The sequence below is a fragment of the Zootermopsis nevadensis genome, unplaced genomic scaffold (genome assembly GCF_977971745.1).
Source record: "Zootermopsis nevadensis isolate Lab colony 2312 unplaced genomic scaffold, Znev_1.0 Znev_ptg000007l, whole genome shotgun sequence".
In the NCBI taxonomy this organism is placed as follows: domain Eukaryota; kingdom Metazoa; phylum Arthropoda; class Insecta; order Blattodea; family Termopsidae; genus Zootermopsis; species Zootermopsis nevadensis.
The window spans coordinates 76,969-101,828 of NW_028259139.1; the positions used below are offsets into that span (position 1 = coordinate 76,969).

A 24,860-nucleotide genomic window follows, 5' to 3' on the forward strand; every position below is an offset into this window, starting at 1 on the left:
GCGTCTATCATCAGGGTGATGAGCGATGATGATGGAAGCAGCAAGCACATCCGAAACATCAGTAAACTTCCACCTGACTACGCAGCACAACAACCCAGAAGACCGCCATCTTGTAAATAAATCATTCGAGTGCCATGATTAAAGACGATGTCACGTGGTACGTGACACGGGCGACTTTAAAATAAAACGGAACGTAGGAAACTGCAGACATTTACCTGAGAAAATTACAATGGCAGTGAGAAGAGCGTACTCTGCATTATCCACCTTCATCGCGTACATCTGCCGGCAGAACCGCAGCATGTCCTCGATAGTCTCCCCCATTCCTGCGAGGCTGTAGCTGTCTCGAGTATATGGCTGATTGTTGGCAAAAAGAATGGAGTCTGACTGGACGTCGTACCTCCGCGCCATTCGGAACATCATCACCTCGCTGGAGCAAGCCTGTAAAATTCAAAACACAGTTTTCATCTCATTGTTACCGACAAAATTCGGGCTCTGATGATCTGTTTCGTAACCAGGAACCAACAAATAATCTGTGATGAAGGAAGACAGAACCAAGGAGCCTGGAAGTTTTGAGTCCAGGTAACAATGAAAAAATCTGCATCTCGTTCCCTTCGCCGTCACTTGTGAGGCCACCAGACGGGCATGCCCCGGCAGCATCGCGGCGATGTTTTACTGTCGCCACTGCGTAGAAAAGTTTCTTCCTGTAAATAAATGCTCCGTACCTTGAGTAAAGCTATCTGATCCTCCCGGAGCAGTTTATCGAAGCCCGGCAGTCGCTTAGCGAACTCCACTATCAGCTGGACTGTGAGGATGGTGATTTCCGTAATGTGACGAAACCTCAGATCGCTCTGGTCTTCTCCGTCAGTCGGCTGGTTCTGCAAATTTTTTAATATTATTATGCGTTTACATAAGGCACAAACCATTAGCCTCACATAATTTTAACAGGGAACAAAATGAATTGGTTCTACGTTACAACAGAAAATATTACTTGCCGTTTCAGACGCATCACAACTTAAATATTTTCTGATATCTAGCGAAGTTTCAGAATGGACAAAAAGCATTCACAGGCAAAATATTTTCGCACATCCAACAATTTTACTTTCTTAACGCATTTAAATCTCAAACATTTCAATGAATCAAAAAAGCGTCGAGCAGCCGTTTCTAAGCTAAAAAAAACTCTTACTGTGATCCTTTTGAGGTCCTCTTCTGATGGTTGCTCGTACTCATTTTGAAAGTAAACAAGCCTGTGTATCAGTTCTTCCTGCTCCGGACTCACCGGCTTCACGCCATTCACCGACGGCAACTTCTCTGGCTCTGCCTAAAAGCCAGGGCGAATAAACATTATATTAATTTAACTCTCGTTTCCACAGAAATTACATTGTCCCGTCTCATCCTGTTGAAATGATCAGAAATATTTTGTCCTACATCCAAATGGCAACTTGCCGTACCAGAATTTGAACCACGTTCATTAGACGAGTCTGGATAATCTTAAGAAGCGCGATTACATTTAAAAGAACAATCTACTTGGAGACATATTAATTTATTACAGTGAACAAACAATTTTCTGACAGATTGTCTGTCGCTTGCAACGGGGCCAAAAATAACGTAGCCTCCTAAGGCTGATTTGTTTTCAGCACAAAAGCAGGCATAATTCAAAAATTACACCCGACACATTGTGACGTAAATGAGGTCTAAGAAAAGATCTTCCCCTTAATAAGGGGGCTACAATTTAAAATGTGATTAATTACATGTGTGCCCTTGTAACTGAACCCTTCTCTTGAGTTCAACGAGATTCCCTGACAAAATATGAAAGAATGGGAGTGGCCACATTTCGCTGCAATCCGAAGGTCTGGGAGGCAAAGAACATGCAGTTCGGCCATGTTTTAAAATTCCTATGTTTTCGCGTTGCATGGCTCAAAACGCGCGCACCAAGCCCTTCAGAACCTAACAAACTAATGCCACGGTCGCCTTGATGGCACAGATTTACTGCAGACTTGAAGATGGTTGCCTTCCGGGACGTAGCGGCGCGAAGTCCGGTGGTTACCTGAAATGTTGCTCAGTATCTACCACGCACTGTCCACAGATTGGGTGAACGAGTAAAACCGCCTCGTCCCCCGTCAATCGAAGAACAGCAAATGGCGCTACGTCCCAGAAAATAGCAATCTTCGTACTCATGATTTCGCTCAACACAAACAAGTTCAAATCGTTCACTTTAGTTACTTTACTTATTTACCAGGAGTTTAGAGAAGTGTAGCCACAAATTCATTCCTTTACAACCAAACCACAGAAAAACTGATTATACCTTGGGATCAGGCTCCTTCATCACCACAACCTCGGGTGACCCGTTCGTCGTCGAGTTTGGTTTATCTTTGTCTTTTTGTGCTTTCTTCTCCTTTCTTTTTACCGCACACTGGTATTCAGGTACAACACCTGCAAAGCCAGAATAATACAACAGTTTAAAATATTCTCATTCAATGGCGTTGAAAAATGCCCATGCCCGAGGCTAATGGCACTTTCCTACGAGAACCGTTTACTTTGTGGAGAGAAGTGTCTTAAAACGCACAACCACGATAACTGTAACACAACAACCTGATTTTAATAGTAGATTAAATGCAATACATTCTTCGAGACATTAAAGACATCTCCTGTTCGCAATGAAAAAGAATCAGAAACTGACGTAAAACTCGACTAAAAACAGCGCGGCCTTTCTGCATCAACTTGTGTTCCCTTAAACTCAATCGTGCAATTAAACAAGTTAGGAAATGTGTACAAACTACAAACCAACTTTAAAAAGCTTCCTTACATTCTGGCCTCATGCCCACGCTGAGACACTTCTTGAGCCTGCACTCCTGGCATTTCCGCCGCATGTACATGTCAATTTCACAGTTGTTCCCATACTTGCACTGGTACACCGCGTTCTTCGTTATGCTTCTCCGGAAAAAACCTACGAACATCAAGAATTACCTTTTAATGAACAAATGCAGATCATGAAAGATGTACACAAAACACGCGCCGCATATCCTCGATTTAGTAACAGCTTTTCAGGAAAACAGACGCTATATCGATTCTTAGACACCGTCAAACGTGAGCTGCGCCCTGATTTCACAAATTTTGAAATGTTAAAAAAGTGTCTTAAAACCAAGGCAATTTTGGGCACTGTTATCATGCCATGAATCGATACCTCGCACGTTACCGTCTTTGATTAAAAGGAACTAAAGGCAATACAAAATTATCACTGCTGCAATCAGAGGCAAAATAAAGTGCCAGGACACACGGTCTTCCACTCACAAGTCATAACAGAAAAATTACTACGCATGAACTTCCATAAATTGGAATTAATCCACAAATAGAAGAAAATAGTTCCAGCTAAACTGAGCTACGTCAATCCTGAAACGTGTTAGTACAATCAAATACAAAACACTAAACATTCATATATTCTGGTAACATAAGTCCGCCTGCAACAGGTAACGTCCAGTTATCACAAATAATATTTTACATTAGTCCGAGAAAAGGATGGAAGGATCCTGTTCATATGGACCTGTCGTCAGACAGAACACTAAATAATAATAACACCTCGTCCATTACAGACGTGGTTGTTAAGTCCTTGCTGTTTGAAATTACTTCGTGTATAAATTTCGAACATTATTAGCAGGTACAATCCCTACATTACGTACGTATCGCGTCAATGTTCCTAGAAATTCCCCAATGCCACTGGACCCTTCCTGAGACTTCATAATTTGTTCTTTTCACCAAACATTTATTATCGACAAGACAGGCAAGTCCTAAAGCTTGCACGAGGAACCAAGAAATGCATACAAAGTCTGGATGGAACAAACCAGTTGGAAGACGGAAGGATAATACTACCGTGGACACAGCTGAGATGTCATCAGAATGGTTTGCATGACCCCACCCCCTTTGACAGCCTCCTACAACTTGGGTGGGATTCAAAGAATAAAAGATTCACAAAAGCCCGCCAATGGACCACATCCTGAATCACTGTCCACCAAGCAATGGCATTCGTAAAACTTCAGCTCGGTACTCCCAACACACAAAATTTCTCTCCCTTATTCTAAATGTACAAAGCACGTGCAATGGCTGGGACTCTAAATTAAAAAACTGTCGAAATTAACCAACAACGCAGCTTAGTTAAACATAGGATGCGCGTGTCCTGTATTTGTGACGAATCTGCTTCAGATCTCGCCCATTACAGCATCTATCCTGATCGAAATTGTTTTCCTCAGGAAAATTCCGGGACACTGCCTTAAAACAAGTACATCCCTTGTAATATCACATTTGACAGAACACAAGCTGGAGTCAACCCCTACCTTTACACCCTTCACAGGTAAGTGCATTATAATGGTAGCCAGACGCTCTGTCCCCACAGACGAGACACAACTCCTCCTGCTGGCGCGGTGCTGGTCCCTTCTTCTTCTTAGCATCACAGCTATCAAAACTGTGTCCATTCAGACTGCTCTGTGGCGATAAATCTTCTCGACCTGTAACCATAAATACGTTTTCACAAGGTTGCACACAGAGAAACACAAGATTATGCTTGCAAATCAAACTCCAGCTCACAAAACCTTCGATGGACATGAGAATAACTTAAAATTAAGAGCAAAATCCTTGAAGGTCATATCCAAGTAAGTACAGGTATGTGGTCTATTGGAATATGATACCATTCAACCTCGTAAGCAGCATCCCTACTTACGGTAGCAAAATTAGAAATCATGCTTTCATTACTGCGGAAACCTCAAAATTAAATCTCTCAAGGGAAACTATGTTTATTTTTTTAAAATACAAGGAAACTGTAAACAGAAACAAGTATATTTCTCAGATATACGACATGTTAGTAAATATTGTGGCAGGAATGAAAAGTCTTCATAGTCTCTGGTTAATGGTCCTCAATGGTATTATTAAATTCTGCTATAATTGCAAATGTTATGCCTATTGATAATATATAATAAAAATGGGTCACTACAAGATAAGATACCGTACGACAATCAGTGGATGGATTTGCTAGTATCCTCCTGCCGTAAATAGGAAGGGCCAGTGGGATCCGCATACTCACTGTTAATTGATACTGCATCCCACTGCACGAGTCTTGTATTATTCGCAGTTTAAGATTATAATGGAGAGTCATGTTGTGAAAGTTATCTACTGTATGCAACAATACTTACTAGCTGTTGTTGCAGAACCATGAACAATCAACTAAATATTGTGGTTTGTAAGTCAGAACACAATTCATTAACCATAAATACTCAACACTTACTAAATGATTCCTACAGCGTTGCATCACAACATGGAAGATATCGCAACAGCAATACCAAGACAGAAAATAGAAAATTCCCTATATATCTCCTTAACCAAAAAGGAAGACCAGATAGACAAAAATTAGAACTCTATACATCAATTTTAGAGATTCTGATACCATTGGGCCATTAAAATGCTAGCATCGCATCTTTAAATTACACTTTCGGCACAAATGTTCACCTGAATATTTGTGTTGTTCCGTGAGGGTGTTCAAAATATATAACAAACTGACCACTGATATCTGAAAACACATGAAGACAATTAACGAATGTTCTAAAGACTACGATACGTGTTTAAGTCTTCCATAAATTTTAATTTTACTTCCCATTGCGTCTACTCAGGCCACTATTGTACGCCCACCAAGAGAAGTCTGCTGGCAGCGAGAAGGCATAAAACCTGCAAATATATTATTAAATTAACCAGAACTAGATACGAATGCTTAAGGCTTCACAATTCCAGACACTGTATTTTAAAAATTCCACTCGGGCTGGTCCAACATTTTCTAAAGACGTCTGGGGAAATTACGTCGTGTGGTAGCCCTACAATGAACAAACTAAAACGTTTCGAGTCGTGCGAACAGTGGTGCCATCTGTTCCAACCCCGATTCCAGACACAAACATTTTCCTGCGTTCTGCGTTGTCGTGTGACTGCAGGTGTTGTATAGCCGTATTTCCCATCAACAAGTCCCACTGAATGTTCCAACTAGACATTTTCTGTGATTCATTCTGAATCCAGACCGAAGTGCAAATATGTTTCTTATTTCATCAAACGCCACGCAGTAATGCCACCTCTACCACTAAACATACACAACGTTTCAGTCCACCAACAACATTTTCTAGCCGTTTCATCTCGTTCAAATGTTTTTGCTGCTCACGAGTCTCACGAAAGCAAACATAAATGACCTTGACATTACACCACGTCTCGTTCTCTCACAAACTGTAAGCCACTGAAAGCACAGAGCAAACTCTGACACCAAGCAATGTACAATACGAATAATTCAATTGATACAGTTAAACGGTCAAGTTTCCTTTCTTAAAAAGATGCCTGTTCTGAAAGCAATGTCGCCAAATTCTGAATAAACGCTAATCGAAAGACGATGAAAATCACAGTTTATGGCCATCACTACCAATTGTAGTATCACTGTAACACAGTACTGGTACCTTACCGAATTAGCTGAAAGTACCACATATCTTAGGTTACTACGGAAGAGACTGTGTTTAGCCGAGTTCCTTCTTACGGTGAGCTATTTCAAGTAATGCAAACTTGGTACGATCTGGAAATGACGGCCGAATCCTGCTGAAACCGTTTCACCCATTATCACTGTAACCACTACATTACATCAAATCGTATTATATTCTTTAATTACGCAAAGATAAGTAATGGCTTTAGTTTGTAATATGCTTCTTTGATACACTTTTAAATAAAAATTTGTTAAGTGCCGTTTCTATTTTCCCGTAATTCTTGACGGGTAGTTTTCTACTTGTTTTACATAACACTTTAATTAGGTTAAAGCTAGAGCATGGCCAGGTCGTATGAAATACTGCACTGACCGACTCCAATCGATTAGAAAATATATAACGAAAATTTCCCAATTTGTGTCACTGTCGTTTATCTCTGAGATTTTACGTAATTATGATTTGATCTGTTGCAGACGACAGTATGGCGATGTTTTATTTCTTATTAATATTTTAAGAGGAAATTTCATTCCAATACGACCACTGTTCGTATTAGTGTGCTCACAAGATAAATAAAAGAGAAATTTATATTTTCAGCGTGAGCAGCACTGAGCCAATATCACTCAGCTGAGTGCGCCATTGCTGCAAATGACGCATACAGATCTCTGGGCATTTTTAGTGAAAACATTATTTCCTTTTGAGTATATTTGAGCGTGTGATTTAGTTTAATTTCGATTTGATTTGTTCACGTTTAATATTCAGTGTTTACCTGCCACGGGCTCTTCTGGTTGGCAAAGTAAGTAAACAACATATTTTTACCACTATTATCACCAAGCTGTGCCCTTGTGATTTATTTTTCATCTGATTAATGGTTTAGATATCAGAGCGATCGTTAAAAGTGGCTGACGCGTGTTATTTAACGACGCCGAATGTGATGGGTAGAATTATTACGTGCCAGGCGACATGAAAATAACTGAGGAGGAAGCGACCTATTTCAAATACCACCGCAGCCTTTGCCTAAAACGTCTCTTTTTGTTCCATAAATTCTTTCCCCATCGTGGTTTTGAAATCTTGAGACAACTGACCTCCTCAGACACCTTCTGAAGAGTTTCATATCTCGGGAAGCGATTCAAAATTTCCGCATCCAACAAGGCCACAGAAAAGTAACCCAATTTCCTCACAATCTGACACATGTTGGTGACAGTATGTGATTCTAGGGGTGAGGCGGGGACTTAAATGTCAAGGACAATGATGGCACTTCTACAAAAAGGCGCGCAATGTGTTGCGTTGTTCATTGTTCCCTTTTAACGCGACGCATGCGTAGTGAAATTCTTTCCAATCTGTCATGGGAGTACCTGCAGCTGCTAACTCACATATCCACTTCATATAGAGGGACCCAGAGTATTTAGAACGGAGGTTGGTTCCAGAGTGACCTGACCGTGCTAGCGGTCGAAGACAATACTTTCTTTGATCGCAAAGGCACTGCGAACAACATATTCACATAACTTCTACTGTTGACTATTCCGTAAACGATATAAAATGCCTGCTAGCAGAAGACTATAAAAGCAGGTTGATAAGCTGAAGAAATTTCCCGCCTCGTAAAGACACCTAAAAGTTAATTACCGACTTCACAACAGCCCACCAATGGCCAGTTGAATCTACTACATATTCTCACACATTGTTTCCCATATCCATTCTATTTTCTACTCCTCTCTGCCCCTTGGCATCCCAGGTGTTTCCCTTCCGATTTTCAGACTCAAATCAACAGAAAATTCGTCCTTTTCGCAACCGGGGTACACTGAAACAAAAGGAAATAAACAAAGACGCATATAAGGGCAAAATCCGTGCGCCTTCCTTTCCACAGCGCCGCCGCGTACAAGATCTACCACCGTTCGCTCGCCGCCATGTTTGCAAGTGAAGTTCATTACGATCGTGCGATGAAAAGCAAATGCCAGCTGTACGCTCTGGACTGAAGTAACATAGAGACTGTCAGGATTCGCCATGTTGTAAGCTTTGCTGGACTTTATTTCGTTTAACAACACACACAAACAAATCCGTTCTTTACGAAGTTCATCAACGGTATATATTCTGCAATTAAGAGTCACGAATTCGCATTGCCTTTGGTCGAAGTCCACTGGCAGGCGAGTGCGAAAACGGTGACCAAGCTTCTGGTGCCATGAAAGGTGGGAAATTTCTTCTTGAGTAGAAGACTAGTTGCATGCAGTGCTGACTTCATTCCGGTTTCGAAAAAGCTGAAAACTTCTTTAAATCACTGAGCTCCTATCTATCATCTTCTGAATAACGATTCTGTGAGGCTGAGTCCCTTACAGACGCATATATTAAATATATGATATATTAAAAAGACGCCTGAAAGTTAATAACAACTGAATCTTTCTGCACGTTCACACACGTTCGAACTAACTCCATGGACGAGAATCCTTTTCGGGAAGAACCACAGTCGCTCAGGCAACGAAAGAAAAAATTTCCCTTGCGATTATCCACTTCGCCTGTCTCCTGTCAGATTTTCCCTCAAACTCAGCCAGGCACTCCCAGAAACATCGGGCGCGGTTGACAAATTCGTCCCCTGCTTGACGTCTTACGTGATGACGAATTAACATGAATGGAAATGCGATGCTTATTCCTGCCTACCACATTAACACTAATTAACGTAATTAGAAGTACGACCTTCATTCTCGGAAAGAACATGGCCGCTGAGAATGCTAAGAAAGGCGGAGAGACTATGAAGAATTTAGGAACAGGAAACTGCTGGATGGTGTAGGAAATGCCTTCAGTGTCTCCCACGAAACAATGGCATTGTTTCGTGTATGATTTGAGGTTTTCACGGCGGTGAGTCGCAAGATGGCGGTCTTCTGGGTTGTTGCGCCGTGCGGTCTGGTAGAAGTTCACCGACGTTTCAGAGGTCCTTGCCGCCTCCGTCAACGGGGCGATCGTCCTGATGATGGAAGCAGCAAGGAGCCACAGGTCCTAACCTGCATATCCTTCTCAGATAACAGAGTCCTCAGGCACAAAGGACAGTCGCGAGCAGTGGTTGACTTTCGCACCTCACATTCAAGAGCCCACATTCCAATCGAGAAACGAGCCAAATCCAGCTTTCGTTGTTTTCTGCAGTCTCTTTTGGTACCAGGACAGTCCCTTCAAAATGATATCTCTCCTTCGTTTATGATTCACAATTCTGTACAAATCACGCATCTCCCCGCGATGCAAATTTTCCAGCGCCCTCCCTCAAATCAGCTGTTTCTTGGGTTAAAGGCGCCAGCGGCTTCGTCTTTGGTTACGCCATTTCGCAGTGCCCAAGTCGCTCGTACGAAAAGGCCGCATTTTCAACGTAAGTAAGTGACGTACGAGACGAGGAAATGCAAGTTGCCTGATGTTCGCGGTTTGGGTAATAGCGAAGCCTGGTCTGAGGGCAGTGTGCGGCCTTGACTCTTTCTTACCTGCATACACTCAGCGGCGAGGCGGTGGGGGAAATCCACAACATGCAATATTAATAGTCGCCACATAAACAAAACCGGATATACGACAGAAACTGTGTGTCTGTCCAAATAATACAAAAATTAATAAATTGCTACGCAGAGCCAGCGTGTGTTAAGATGGCCGAGATCTACACAAAAAGAAATCAGAGCATTTCGGAAAAAATAAGATCCTTGTCTTATACAGAACTGCAACCTGAAGACGACTGTACCAACGTGCGAAAAATAATCTCCCACTTTGACGTACGAGCAGCGACTGAGAACTTCCAGCAACACCCGCGGAAATTGTGGGGCACTGTACCAGAGTTAAGACTTCTCAAGCAAACCAATTTTTCTGTTCTTGGGCCGACATTGTGTCTTTACTTTGAAAACTACGCTAAATTCTGAAAGACAATGACACCACATGCAAAGTTGTCGTTTCTTGTCCAAATTCTGCTTCGAGAACTGCGCTCTTCTGAGGTCCTGGGCGGAACTTCGACCTTTGGGACTTCAACACCGGTTTGAAGTTTACGCTAATACCGGTTCTTTCCAGTTTCAGGTGGTCCAAATAAGTTCGTGCCCAAAATTCCAAACAGAATTTCGATTTTCGGGATGTGGCCCTTAACAAACCCCACTTTACACGAAGCTGGAAACAAAATTTATTACAGGCCTTGGTGTGGGGTGGGCAGACCAGGGGCCGGAAGACTGATCCGGTTCCCGGAAAGACATTCAGCCCGAGTCCGAGGCCCACCGAATCTTCTACCCAGCGGGCACCCGGGTACTTTCCTCTGTGGGAAAGGGACCAGGGCCCACACCTCCGACCGACTCAACCGCCCCATTCAAGCCCAAAGTCAAGAATGCCTGGGAACCCCCGCCCCACCCCCGCCGCAAAAAGTCTGCATTTTTAAATGACGTAACTCGTGGCTCTGTGTAATGCAATGTCTTGTCCACTGACTCCAGCATCACCAAACACAAACTACCCGCAAAACAAAAGCATCATGACCGATCGGGGGTGCAAAATCTCAAACAACGATTTGGAAAATATTTTGCCCCGCTGCTCTGCACACGTGTTAAACAACACACGTGTTACTCATAGCCAGTAACTCACAAGGACGATGAAACTTGTAATTTGTGGTCTGGACATCAAATTTTACACTATTATCCAAACGCATGTGATGGTTCTTGCGCATGGAGAAATAATTTGCAGGCGATCACGATGAAGGTGAAAGGCAGGGGACGCGATTTCTTACACTTCGCATGTCAACGAGAGGGATTCGAACCGAAGAACAGCAGGGGAGAGTTTGTACGCTGCATTAGTTATATCATAACCACAAATGCAACTAATTCATGCACTTACAAGCGTATTAACGAGAACCAGTTTTCCGAACACCGTAGGCTTTGTAGAGAGAGCTAGAAGCCCAATCGACTATTCATCTGTTACTTCGCTAGTTTCCATGGAGATAATTCACGTCCTTCCCAGGACGCTCAAAACTCGCACCACGCACAATTGAACGCCACTGAGCAAAGCACGTGCAAGTAACACACACGGACTAATACGTGTCGAAATATCAAACACTCGTGGGTGCGGCATCCGCGCAGAGAGAAGCCCCTCCTCTGTAAAGCGCCATCAAGGTTCAGGCCCGCGATTTAGCGCCTTCGCCCTTCGCGTTACGTAAGAGCGATCATCCAGTGTCGGTCGCTCGTCCACACAACTTCTTCAAATCGGGGTCATCACACCGCGAGGTTTCACGTCACATCGGATCACCTTGACTCCTACAACGCAAAAAAAGACGTTCGTGTCTACGTAATGCATGCGTCTCGCTCCAGAGCGTAGCAAACATGCGTGAATGCGTGCGAACACTGCCCTCGACCGCAGAGGAAGTTCGTCATATTGCACGAGGCTGCGATAGGCAGTGTGGTCAACTAAGTTGATTACTTAATTAAGCACTTTATAGAGGGCATTATACAATGCAAACTGAGAGGAGATGTCACAGTGTGGCCAACCAATTTTCCCTGCCCCATGAAACGCAGCGAGGCTTTTTGTTTCCATGTGAGAGCTGCCTCGGGCAGGAGAGACGGGCGGTCCGACCCATAACGCTTCACGGCTGCGCTGTCAAGAAAACAAGCTGGATAATTAGCCACACTCAGATTGAGACGATTAAAATGAGTGTTGTGAAGTGTGAAGCTTGGGCCCCAATGATGATGGTGTTTGTTAAAATTACAGATAAACGCGGTGTAATTTTTTCCCGGAAAAAGCAATCGGACAGCACGTACTTGAAGTTCGATAAATCTTAACAATCCATCTCACGGCACACATTATCGATCCACGAATAAATTACTGAAAACTTCACACATGGAACGACAAACAAATGGCGGTCACTCATCTGTGCAATAAAATCCCAGTAATTTATTGAAACCTGTGATTTATTACTGCGTCCACAAGAATCCTACGCGATTCGGTAATATTCAATTGATCCTAAATGCGTAATTTTACAAAAACCAAAAAGTCACTCCCAATCATCCTCCTCTATAACAATCGATGCGAAATTCGTCCTTACGATGGAGGCAACCAGCAAATCTCAAACTTACGCCAAAAGACGGCCATCTTAAGGACGGGAAATAATAATTAAAATGGCGCAGATTCGACACTGCTGACGACAGAGGTGCCAGCATTGGATAACCAATGCGGGTTTCTCGACGAGCGCCTTGGGAGGGTCTGAACATCCTGCAAACCGCGTAAGAATCTGGAGACGTGTTGCGAAATGAGTCTGGCTGCTTGGACGGATGTTGGCTGCTCTGGTGGCAAAAACTCCACCGGGGCATGACTTACGTAAAAGCAACGCAAGTGAGCGCAACAGAAGCCACGTGACCGTGACGAGAAGGTGAATTCAACAGCTCGCGAACTCGAGAACCGTGACGAACACTCGCACAACAAAAGCAAAAGTGGACACGGAAAACGGGTGGAGGGGAACAAGTGTTCTCCTCCCCTCACTTCGTCACGATCACGAATAATAATTAGACTCGTGACAGAATTCTGATAACTGCACGGTTCGCGTTTTCTGAGGAACCTAAGGGACGTTCCTCCGCAACTACCACACTCCACGGCGAAGAACCAACCCTTCATGAGAAACAGATCATAGACCGGGTGATCAATAATCATTACACCGCTCACACGAAACCGTCATAGGTCCATAACCTGAGCCAGATGAATCCAATCCACAATCTCACACCATGAGAGTCTTCCGTTCTGGAACGTCCCTTGGATTCGACGCGGTGGCAAAGCGGTTGTGACCTGAGTTTAGGAGAATAACTATCCTCATATTTAACACTGTAATTAAGAGTCACCCTGTAATTTACAGAATGTTACGCTGGGTGGACTGTACTCCTGCTTCGCACACAGCGGAACTCAAGTTTATTGGGTGTTTTTCCCCCCTCAGTGTCTCTATGCAAATATCGATATAAGCCACGACAACTCCTAGCGATATCCTGCAGTTCATTATTCGAGGCTACATAACCATCGCAATTTAAATGAAAGCACTCCCGTTGCGCGCCATGTAGGTCGTTTGGGGGGAGAGGCGGTACAGCTCTTACTCATTCCCAGCTTCGGCACTAGATGGGGTGAGTGGTCGGCTCATCCACGTCACTCGTTACAATACCATTTCTAGTTTTCCGATTAAGATGTTACATCTACTTCTCGTCTCTGATGCCTGCTACATGTCCTTTCCATCTCCCCTCTATCTTTATACATTAATAACATTCGGTGTGACGCTCTACTTTTAGCAGTTTCCACCGGCGTCTGGAAAAATTGCGTTATTCAGTGGAGTGCGTCCGACCACTCGGTTTCCAGAAAGCTCCAATTGTATCCGAAACACAATTGCATTAAAGGAGGAATTGCCAACCGAGAGACAAGAAAACGTTTGGCATTGTCAGATTTCCCAGAAATCCAATGAATGTCTGAAGACGAGACACTTGCACACGCAGAAAGGCGTGCTTTCACTGTGCCAACTTCGTCCAAATAAAAAATCGCCTCTTTCCAATTTTTCCCAGAACCTAAGAAACCCACGTACAAAACTAGAACATTCTTCCGTGCGTTGGGCCTAACAACATCGCAGTGGTTGGCTCTAATGCCGTTCAGCAATGCTGTATTGACCACAAAGGTTATTTTGAGTCAAATACGATCAGAATCGATATGAAGACGTGGAAGAACTGAGTACCACAAAAACGCCTGTGGTCTTTGAATTCACACGGGAGAAGATGCTTAAGGACAATGAATAAACCAACCCACGTGAAGCTGATAGTCACTCAGCAGACCGAGAAATGGGAGCGGGAGGTACAGATCACAATCGTGAGCGACGTGGATCCGGACCTCATGAAAGCGAAGAAATTTCTTGATTAACTGAGTGAAGTGTCTTTTGTCCATGGACCACTCACTGCCTCGTCATTCCTATCTTAACCACCGTGATAATTACTGACGCAGTAGGAGACTGCAATTCGTTGTCTTTCGACCTAAAACGCGTGGACGCAGCAAATAGTTCGATTCAAACGACAACTGTCAGCGGAAACGCTGAGCACAGTTCCTGTCTAGTCGTTTCTTAGAGCTGAAAGACCATGAAGCGAGTTCAATAATTCTCAATTTCTCCTCCAAGAAATGAATCTCTTGGTGCTGCATAAATCTCACACGGAGAGACCTACATTATTTCCGAAATGAACACTGGACGGGTATATCTTTAGCACACGAATTTACTTTGGGGAAGAAACTAAATTTTCAATTTTGATTAAACAAATTTCATACCTCAAGCCTCTTAATTGGTGCTGCAGAACATTAATGGCAACAAAACATTTCCAACGAACACTACGAAAAAAAACTTTTGGTTTCAAGTAATTATTTGCCGATGACAAGGGACTTTGCGAAGTTGTGCGCACTAAACCTGTTTCGGTAGGTCGTGTTAGTGGTCGCGTATCTGCAGCAAGTCGTTTCGCAGGGCAGATAAGTAGCTTCTACAGAAGGCCGCCTGAAATATGTGCAAAATCTTCCTTCGCACGAGCCCAGATTTTACAAAGGAATGTCCACGTTTCGTAAGCAGCGAAAACGTGTACCACAGACTCTAAACACTCTTTCGCTGTAACTTGCAGGTGCCATAAACGTTTAGTTACGTCTGATTTGTCCCAATGACTGAAACCTCCTTCGGTGTTTCAAGGCGAGCCAAAGGCATTTGTGATAGTCGTATCTTGGAGCGATAGACTCAGTCAGCGGAGCATTTCACAAAAATCGGACGCAATTTAGACGTCATTAAATATTCGCCACATCGAAAAATATTTTGGTCAACTGTGAGTTTCACTTCACGTAGAAATGGGGTAACGAATAACGGAACAAAAATAATAAATTTCGCCCCCACCCCGCGAAAAAACTTGCCTCTCCGTTCCCCGTTGACGAATCCCCGCCTGAGAACATTTTCCCTGCAAACGCAGGTTTTAATTTAATTCAGAGAGATTTATCATCCAGTGTCTCATGAAGGCGTCAACCACAAAAATCGGAAATCCCGTAACAGCGTGAGAATTATAGGATCATTCCTCTGTCAAATTTCTTCTGGGTCACCATTTTATAGCTCAATATAACATTTCGCGATGCACCATCGTCCACTCCACTCCCATGTCCCACAATATCCGATTCTGAACTGATTCTGCCTGAAATTCGTCTCACTACACGGCGCATAAAACACAACACGCAGACCAATGATTGTTGTTCAATACGAAATTAAACATCGGTGACTGTTCCGATACATCACAATTTATCCAAGCAAATATCAGTCTGACACAGATTAAATAAGCAACGCCAAGAACCGTTTCGCGTCTCAAAATAATCAGCTGCGTGCATTTGTTTTAACGTTCACGAAAGTTCCAAAGTGGAATACGAGCGTCCTCAATTTTTGAATATTAAAAAGCTTAAAATCTCAGCTAATGAGGGCCAGTGATACAAACTTCCAAGTTTTATACATAAATATTAAAAGAGCGAATTTGATTCGTTCAATCAACAAGAATAATAACAATAATAATAATAATAATACTCTTATTTTGAAAGATGACCTCGTATTTGAACGAGTAGAAGGAGTATTAAGAAAGCTTTCGTCACTGGCAGACAAATCTGCGTTGTTGACTCTGATTAAGAGTAAAACGTGGAAACAATCCACGCTTAGCAGAACTCAGCAACACTGACTCAGGCTTTTATAGAGACAGAAACATTTGCTGTATTCATAAGACCGCGTCTCGTTCGAAAGGTCCTCTTCGAGATTCTGACACACTCCAGTTATGCAACGAAATTAAAACAGAAGAGAAAGCATTCTGAAATACTTTCCAGAAGCTTTCACGAGCGACTCTGGTTTCTTATTGGCGTCGATGTACACACACAAAGCAACGTATGACGAACAGAGTCGACAGAGACGATTTCTGTAATTCGAAAATCTAGTGAGTGGCAGAGACTGATCTGATCCTATTGTTTTCTTAAGTACACGCGATGGGAAACAATAAATGTTCCAAATAATTATAAATAAACTAATTTACAAATGCACAGTAAGGAAGTCTGTAAACACGTGAGGAAGGTTGGTGTCACGATATTCGCGGCAATGAAAGCATTGGGGCCGTGAGCCAAGAGACAGCTAGTCCAGCAGACAAACTAAAGACTTTTTACTCTTAAACAGAACAAATGGATCATCCGCTTGAAAAAACTCCCAACGCGATTTCGTAACAGCGCTTAAGAAAAGAACATCGCAGCTCTGAAATCGAAACAGTTCCGATGCCAATCCGTGGAGACGCAAAAATTGTTCCTCCTTGTATATTATTTCCATATCTTTCTGTGTTCGCGAAGTCGGCCACGACACCTTCTGTGGCGGTGCTACGACGAAGTGTAAGTGCCACTTTCACTGAGATAGCCGGCCGGCCGGGTGGCTTACGTCACCAAAACGGAGAAAACTGTTTTCTAGCGCGCAGACAGCCAGCAACAGAAACGGCAAGTACAAAATTTTAGCTGAGAAAATCTGGTCGTCGCGATGCGTCGGTGGAAAAATTTTACCAACTCCACGGGGCACAGCGAATCAAGAATTTCTCCGCCTTTTGTGGAAACCGAGGCTTCGCGTTACAGTGAGATTTTATGTTCTCATGGCGTTGCTGTCACGTCGTGGATACCAACGTATCCATCTTCAAACAGTTCCTCCGAAACGTCGGAATCTACTGAGTACACAAGACAACGTCGTCATCCTTGTTTATTGCCGTGTCCACGTTCCCCGCCACGTGAGTCTGGTCTACACTCGCACATTTTAATTCTTTACGAACATTTTTAATATTATCTTCCATCTTGAAATTATATATTTCTAAACTGGACACTATGGAGTCGACTTGGTTCTGTCTGAATTTCAGTTTCACGGAGATTTGATTCATGTTGATGTCAACGTTGTACGCTGTGCGTGTTTAAATTGAGGGGAAGACGTATCAGGAAGGAAACGATGCCCTTAAGCACTGCGGATGCTCACGAAGGACTTTGCTCCACAACAGATAAAACAGCAGTAATTAAAAAATTCACAGTTCGTTAACATTCTAAAATATTAAATGCGGTCAAAGTGTTATTTTTCGTCTTCATATAAAATTACTTACAAGCGTTGCATGAGTTTTAAAAGACAGAGTTCGTCGTGCGAGATGTAAGGACGTCCACATTGGGCCGAACTGCTCCTGTTTCCACTTTACAAGATCGCGCAGTCATCTTAAAAGTGGTGGCTGTCCTCTGGGTTACTCATCGCCCTGACGATGGAGGCAGGAAGGACCTCTGAAACGTCGGTAAACTTCTACCAGATTACACGGCGCAACGACCCAGAAGACAGCCATCTTGAATTTATTTCTCATTCGTAAATTTCAAAAAACCTACTGTATATGAACCTGGAAATCTATTTTTTTTTTCATGATGAATTATTGTGCAAATTTAAGTGAAGTCCCTTTTCTTAAACAACGCGCCATAAAGACGAGATGGCGTCTGGAGATAAAGCTCCACGCATTCTAAATCTCGGTACTTCATAAGCGGGCGTGAGTGGTCACCTTAAAGGTCACGTTTCCCCTCCGTTCTTATCGGATAACAAGCCGGGGGAAGGAGACAAACATGATCAGAGAGCCGTGGCGAAGATGAAAGTATCTGTCGGGACTCGACATCCAGTCCTTCCAGCGTGGTACGATTTCAAAGCAATCCTAACGAAACGTGGCGAGCCTAGGACTCCTGGAAATTTTATCGGCGCTTTTACAGATGGACCAGATCGATTATATGTAAACTGTGTCGTATATTCTTCTGGAGCTGACAAAGAATCTGCTAAAATTAAGAAGCAACCCCGCGGCAGGCTTTCTTCGGCAAAGCTGTGTCTGGATAAATATCCGGGAAGCTGCTGTTAGAGACGCCAACCAACATATTTTCATCCATCAAAATTCTGACATCCTGGAGGGGGCACGATCTCCCACTCATTCGGTTTCTATGGCGAAAAAGCTCAGACAAGTACACGTTTTCATCATCGTAACAACCGATTATCCCACACGTAATAATCTGGCGGCTTATCCTATGTGCAAGGTGTTTAACGCGACAGGCTGAAAATACAGCCTTGTACACACGACGTTGCCAAGCGTAGCTTCTAGTAACATCGCCTCTCGCAGCTTTGTCCCTCAGCCGCCACCCGACACGCAGCAGCACAGTTCGGCACCTACGAGAGGCCAAGATATTCTGCCAAAATTAAACTCCAAATATCGCCCACTGCGAACAGAGTCGGTGGACAGGCCTACCTGAGACGGAACCACTTGTATCCGAAGACGGCCGTCCACACCCCGACCCCTGCCGAGTCCCTGAATGAAGTCCACTTCTTGCATTGTGTGCATTGAGATCCAGGTCCCAAAATTCAAGATCCACCTCCCCAATATCTGACGATCCCAATGAATGGGCAGGGCTGATAACACTGCCGGTAGAGGCGCCACCAGGCCCACCAAGCGCTGTTGCCGCTCCCACAGGGGAACACGACGACGTCACCTCCGGTGAGCACTCGTCTCCCATCTGGTGCTGCATTGCTGTGGGCCTCATAACAAACTCGACGGCAGCGATCTGGCTGCTGCACCTTTGGTTATGTCGCGGACACTGCAAATATTTGTCAGCAACCAACTTAAAATTCATCAGCCACGCCTCGGTCTCTGACACAGAGGTCTTCGGTGCCCGAAGTATTTCGTCACTTTATGAAATACTGAGTTTATTAGGACCCCGAAAGACGCGCGCTAACCACTCGCCCGAACACTCCCAAATAGGGGAAAGCCACCCTGCACCACAACCTCTTCAGCGCCGAGAACAAAAAATAGTTCCATCACTTCCTTGGTCTTGAAAGCAGTTCGCTGGTCCTTCCCAATTGTACGAACAGTTTAATAGGGCTTGAAGTAGAAAACATGTGTCACTGACATGCATATGTACACAAACCTAAAACCATGTCACATCTCAAATAGAACGTGAAATGTTGGCACAAAAACAACATGAAGTTACCTCACAAAGTTAAAAATCACTCGTCATTCCGTAAATGGACTGTATATTCACAAACTTGAAGGTGCGTCTGTATTTCTATTACCCCAGTTACAAGTGTTTTATGTAACTATGTCAGTTCACATGAAACCAATTCACTCGTCGCCTTCGAGTCACAACAAGAATTGCACAAATTCTGTACGTATTTCTAGAAAGACGCGTACACACTTATAAAAAACACAATTCTTCACCAGTGCAACTTCGACAACTGTAGATTCCCAGACAGACACAGACGAGGATTTCAGTAAAACCACCGAAGACAATGCACTGGATCTTCAGTTCCTTAACACAACTTGTCAATCCTGTTCAGCCATTTCTCCACAAAGCCTCCTCTGACTCTCCTACCAGAACCATCAACCGTGAAAATAACTCTGGGGGGAAAAAAATACTCATTTATACTGAAACGAACCGAGCAACTTGCAGCAACGAACACCGAACAAGTGAACGGCCGGCCTGCGCCAAGCTGGACAGCGAGGGCGAGCAAGTAGTCGACAGATTATCACTGTGCAACTCGGCAACTGGTTGGTTGTCTATGACGTCAGCTCAAACAGGTAGGTCCCTGCCCCGACAGCAGTGAAAGTCCCCCCCCCCCCATATCTCTCTCCCACCTCGCCAGGGGACAAAATACCTCAGGGCCGCACTGGTCCTGCGTGGACACAGATTCTCGGCGAGCTACCCCCTTCATTTAATGGACCTCGGCACTCACCTGATCTCTTACCAGATATCGCTGGGTCTCGGATCACGCTTCATGGTCTACACAGATTACGAAATGCTACCACCCTGAAGAAGGGGCGATACTCCCACCTCCAAGGCCTCGCGACGACCACAACCTGATTTGGATCGTCAGTGGACAAGTACCAACCAAAGGCAAAAACGTCAGTCCGGCTCGCAATTACAGGGCGTTCTTTATTAATGTTCACCAAGAAAAATAACAAGACGACCTTCGCATTCGGCAGATCCAAGCTCGGAACTCACGACCGGAGACCGCCGGCAACCCTAAACCGAACGTTTCATTGATTTCCTCAGTCCCTCGAGATAAATGCTGGATTAGTGCCTTAAAATAGGTCACGTTCAATAATCTCTCCATTTCTGCGTCCAAAAACCATCCTACCACTCGACCGTACGTAACCACTGCACCAGAAAAAGCATCGCTAAATAAACAAAGAAAATCGATCCTATCAACGGCGGTCAAACTGATCCACCTGCTTCCTGTGTACCGCCAAGAACTGCTCATCTCTCGTGCGCTTCGGGCCAGCCTTCAGGTTCAAGGTTGGGCTGGCGCGTGGTTTAAAATTCGGTCAACTGCATATTACAAAGCGCCTCTGGCGTGAGAGGACTTTATCCTCCGAAGAACCAACTCTTTGCCGAAGATCGGTTGTCTTAGACACAAGAAAGTCGAAGGCCCATCAGGAGTTCGAGGCGAAGAACCATATCGGCGGTCTGCATACACGCACGGAAATGACATCAACGTTAACCAGCTGACAAGAAGAGCGCAGAAGCCCCCCCCCCCCCTCCTCCTCCTCCAGGTCGCCCGCAATTCTGCTTTGGACAGTCGCGTGATCCACCTATCAAAACGTTGCAGAAGAAACATCTCTCGACTTTGCCGTCGTTGCCAACTTTGGAGGAAATAGAACTTTCAACTATTTCTCAAACAATAGTCACAGAAATGTTTCTTTGGAACAAACGAAAAAAAGTTTGATCCGCTTTCAGAACGAAGTTGAAATGGGCGACGCTCTTTTCTTCCGGTCTGTTAGTACCACACTGACAAAACAAAATCACTGAATGTTCCTACATCCACGAACAATGTCTGAAGAAACAGATCTGCGACTGTTTCTAACACAGTTTGTTTGTAGATTTCCCTCTGCTGATAGGCATTATTTGCAGATCCATAAAAGCTGACATCGTGATAGTTAAGCATTTTCCATGTCGCTTTCAACGTAAAGTCCAACACAGGAACAAACAAGTTTAGCGGCGAATGATATTTTTATTATCGCGCGCAGCTTACTCATCGCCCTGATGATGGAGGCGGCAAGGACATCCGAAACGTTGGTAAACTTACATCAGACTACACGGCGTAACAACCAAGAAGGCAGCAATCTTCAGATTTTATTGAATTCAGTCGACGTAAAACCTTGCACAATTTGTATTCGCTTATCTGTGTACATTTTAATGGAGTTAAGACGTTTTTGCATTACAATACGAAAATACGAAGGTAGAAGTTTCTGTGTATCTGCGAGACGCTAGTTCCCTGGTCAGTCCGGCACTGGGCGCCACGGTCGTGTATCCACGGCAATGGGAAAGCCACACGCAGGCAGCGAATTACCAGAAGCCACTAAATTCAAACCAGGGAACAGACGAGACGTGCGAATGTGCCCATCTCTGCCCTTTATGAAAGATAAGCTACTTTATTCTTGTCTTTCAAACAACTTATTCTTACGTCACTCCTCATCCATCACAGAAACAAAAATCATTATTAGGATGAATTACGTGGTTCCTGCCCGATATGCAGAGATGCCTCCACACACGTTCGGAGGCGAGGCGAGTGCAGTGGGCCAGTGAAAAAGGTCATTTCTCTCGAATCTAATTTCTTTCACATCCGTTTTAATATTGTCCCCTCCCCAATTCTAACAAGAAAGACGTGAGTTTTTCTCGCGTCATTTTTTTTCTTTAGATGGTCATTTAGCGACGCTGTATCGACTACGGTTTTGCAAACAGCACGACACGAGAGACAGGATTAAAATTAATTCTGAATAGGTAAAAATAGTCGTGGCCTATTTTAGCTGCTATCACGTTATTTGACTGGGGGGGGGGGGGTTTCTGTAGAGCAGGCAGCCCTCTGGAGGAGATTCAAAGCGGCTATTTCCGGCGCACAAGAGAGACGAGCCATTCTGGTGCCAAGGAGATGCTCTTTAGATGCAAGTAGGCGGGGTACGCGTTCAAAACGTTGGCTGCAAAAGTCTCATCAATGCTGGGACTTCGCGAGTACTTTCATGGGCCGCCCATTTGGAAAATCCTTGAGCAAGCAAAGAATTATCGGGTGTTGACGCAACCTTCTTCACGCGGTGAACAAAGTCTATCCATTTATTGCGGAATTTAAAATTTCTTATGCTCCCGTGTTGCAGACCGGCTGTTTCTTAAGTTAACGCAGACATTCCGCGAACTTCTGTGAACGTTATACAAACAAGGAAGGTGCAAAAACGTTCCTCCGGTCTGAAACTGTGACGTCTCGTAAGAAAGTACCATCGTTTCGGAGAAAAGTATCACCTCCGTCATCAGGTTACCCAGTTGCTTCGAAACTACGACTACGAGAAGTCACAAGAGCAGAGTCCACACACATATTCACCGCCGCGAAGCCACTCACTACATAAAAACATGAATTAATTGACACCAAAACACCTCTGCATATTTTAAACAACCCCTGAAGGAGTGGGGTAGAATGGCTAAGGAAACCAGACTTCGCGGCTTGCATCTTCCGCCACAGTATGTCGGTTTAATGTTGTCTAAGTTGGCAAGCTCTGCAGACGCAAGAAACGAGCGGGCAGCAGGTTATGACAATGACTGCCATCTATTGTCGGATTTGTAAGCAAAGACGAGTTCAACACTCTTGTAAACAAGTTTCCTAACTGGAGGAAATACTTTTGTCCTTGACAATACAATGTCATTATTGTAGTAAAGGAGCAAGCAGTTCCTATAATGGCAGCATCACTAGGCGTCTTACGATGTCAGACAAATAGGTCTAACCGGTGTCATTACGTAAAACAAAATGTAGCCTAACCTATTGCCACGAATGCGGCCATCTTCGAAGCATTCGCTTGTGACTTCGTACACGTCACATGTTTCCCTACGCCTTCGAACCATTCAAGACGAAACCCTTTCAAGCAGGTGTTGGCTTCGCGCACATTAAAATGTCAGGCGAGGCCACACGAGGTAAGTAAGCACTGCGGATGTTCTAACCACAACATTTATTTCTTGATCAATGATCGAGTTTCTTTTTTCTTTTTAATTATTAGAAACTGCCGCGTGAGGGAGGCACAAGATCCACTGACTGGGGTTTTCAACGAACGGAGAAAAAAGGGAAATGTTCCTAAATTTAAAGACAGCGTGCTTGCTTGACTGTTTCTGATAAATTCCTAAACTGATAAATAATTTCATTTATATCAGAAGATAACGTCAACATAATTTACTAATTTCCCCCTTAGAATAGCTTTTTTTTTAATAATCGTGGTGAAAAATGAGAGCCACTTCTCCCATTCCTCGCTCAATGTTTTTGGCCACCAACAAAACATGCAGCCACTAAAACGCTTAACTGCTATCAAAACACTAAGCTCAGCTTATATGACCTGCTCCACGCGAACACGTGACACGGCGCGCCAACAAACCGATGGGTACGACTGATGCACAAAAAATAATCGCTTTTATTTCAGACTTACTCCATAAGCACACTTCACCTTGAGAAACCCAGCTAGTCTTGAAAATTCCCCGGTTTCTATGGAAACTCATGATTCATATGAACCTGTCACCGGTCCCTATCATTAGCCAAATGATGCAGTCCATAATCTCACACATTTTAATATTATCCTGCCATCTTCGCACAAGTACTTCAAACAGCTCCTTCCTTTGAGGCTTCTCATCTCACTCCATCCTCCTACAGACGTAAATAATTTAACTAGAACTATTTTCATTCAAAACACTGCTAGTGCAATCATTCGCTGCCATCAGAACCCACAAAAATCCCTTCCGAACTCTGATTTACTTCGCTGAGTTTATGTGACGTCACGTGAGATGTGGTGAAAATGTAGGACAAACCAGTCGTTGCCTTTTCCAGGACACTCTCACACGTCCAGTTTTGGCAGTAGTGGCAACTTTCGGGTGTTTCCAAACCGCGATCAATGTCGAGATTGTTGCCATAAATAAACGAAGACGTAACAATGGCGTGCTGTTGCTCCCGTTGTCAGGAACTTTTTGTTATTCCAGACATCTCGTCCTGAAGATCACTTGAAGGCGAAGGCATCTGAAGTAGACGACGAACTTTTTTAAAGCGAATAATCTGGTGGAATTGTCAAAGGGAAGGCTAGGAGCGAGTCTCGGACTGAACGCCCAAACAAAAGAAATGCACTGACCGTGCTACCTCAGGTACACAGACTAGGTCCGCACGCCAGCTTCTCCACCGGCCAAAAACCACTTCGCCGACTTCACGCTTGCTTCAGTGAATGTCCGAAAGGTTTCAGAAGCAATGCGTTTCACATCGAGCCTCTTGTGAAATTCACACGTTGTATGAATCACGCCCCCCCTCTCTCACTGCTAAGAAAACGAAGTTCCGAATGA

At 44.0% G+C, this 24,860-nt stretch overlaps 1 protein-coding gene across 6 annotated transcripts in view; it reads right to left on the reverse strand.

The window, feature by feature from the left end:
• Positions 1 to 24,860, reverse strand: part of EcR (Ecdysone receptor) — a 223,356-nt gene that overhangs the window by 10,494 nt on the left and 188,002 nt on the right. For 4 of the 6 annotated variants that reach the window (XM_022083323.2, XM_022083322.2, XM_022083324.2 and 1 more), the window contains 6 exons: positions 4,326 to 4,496; positions 2,804 to 2,944; positions 2,303 to 2,430; positions 1,184 to 1,318; positions 723 to 875; positions 216 to 438 (listed from right to left, as the gene is read on the reverse strand). In XM_022083323.2, the coding sequence (XP_021939015.1) occupies positions 216 to 438; positions 723 to 875; positions 1,184 to 1,318; positions 2,303 to 2,430; positions 2,804 to 2,944; positions 4,326 to 4,496 (951 nt within the window). Of the gene's footprint in view, positions 1 to 215; positions 439 to 722; positions 876 to 1,183; positions 1,319 to 2,302; positions 2,431 to 2,803; positions 2,945 to 4,325; positions 4,497 to 5,490; positions 5,620 to 18,760; positions 20,017 to 24,860 lie in introns of those variants that run through there. The other 2 variants (XM_022083326.2, XM_022083327.2) reach the window with 2 other exon arrangements.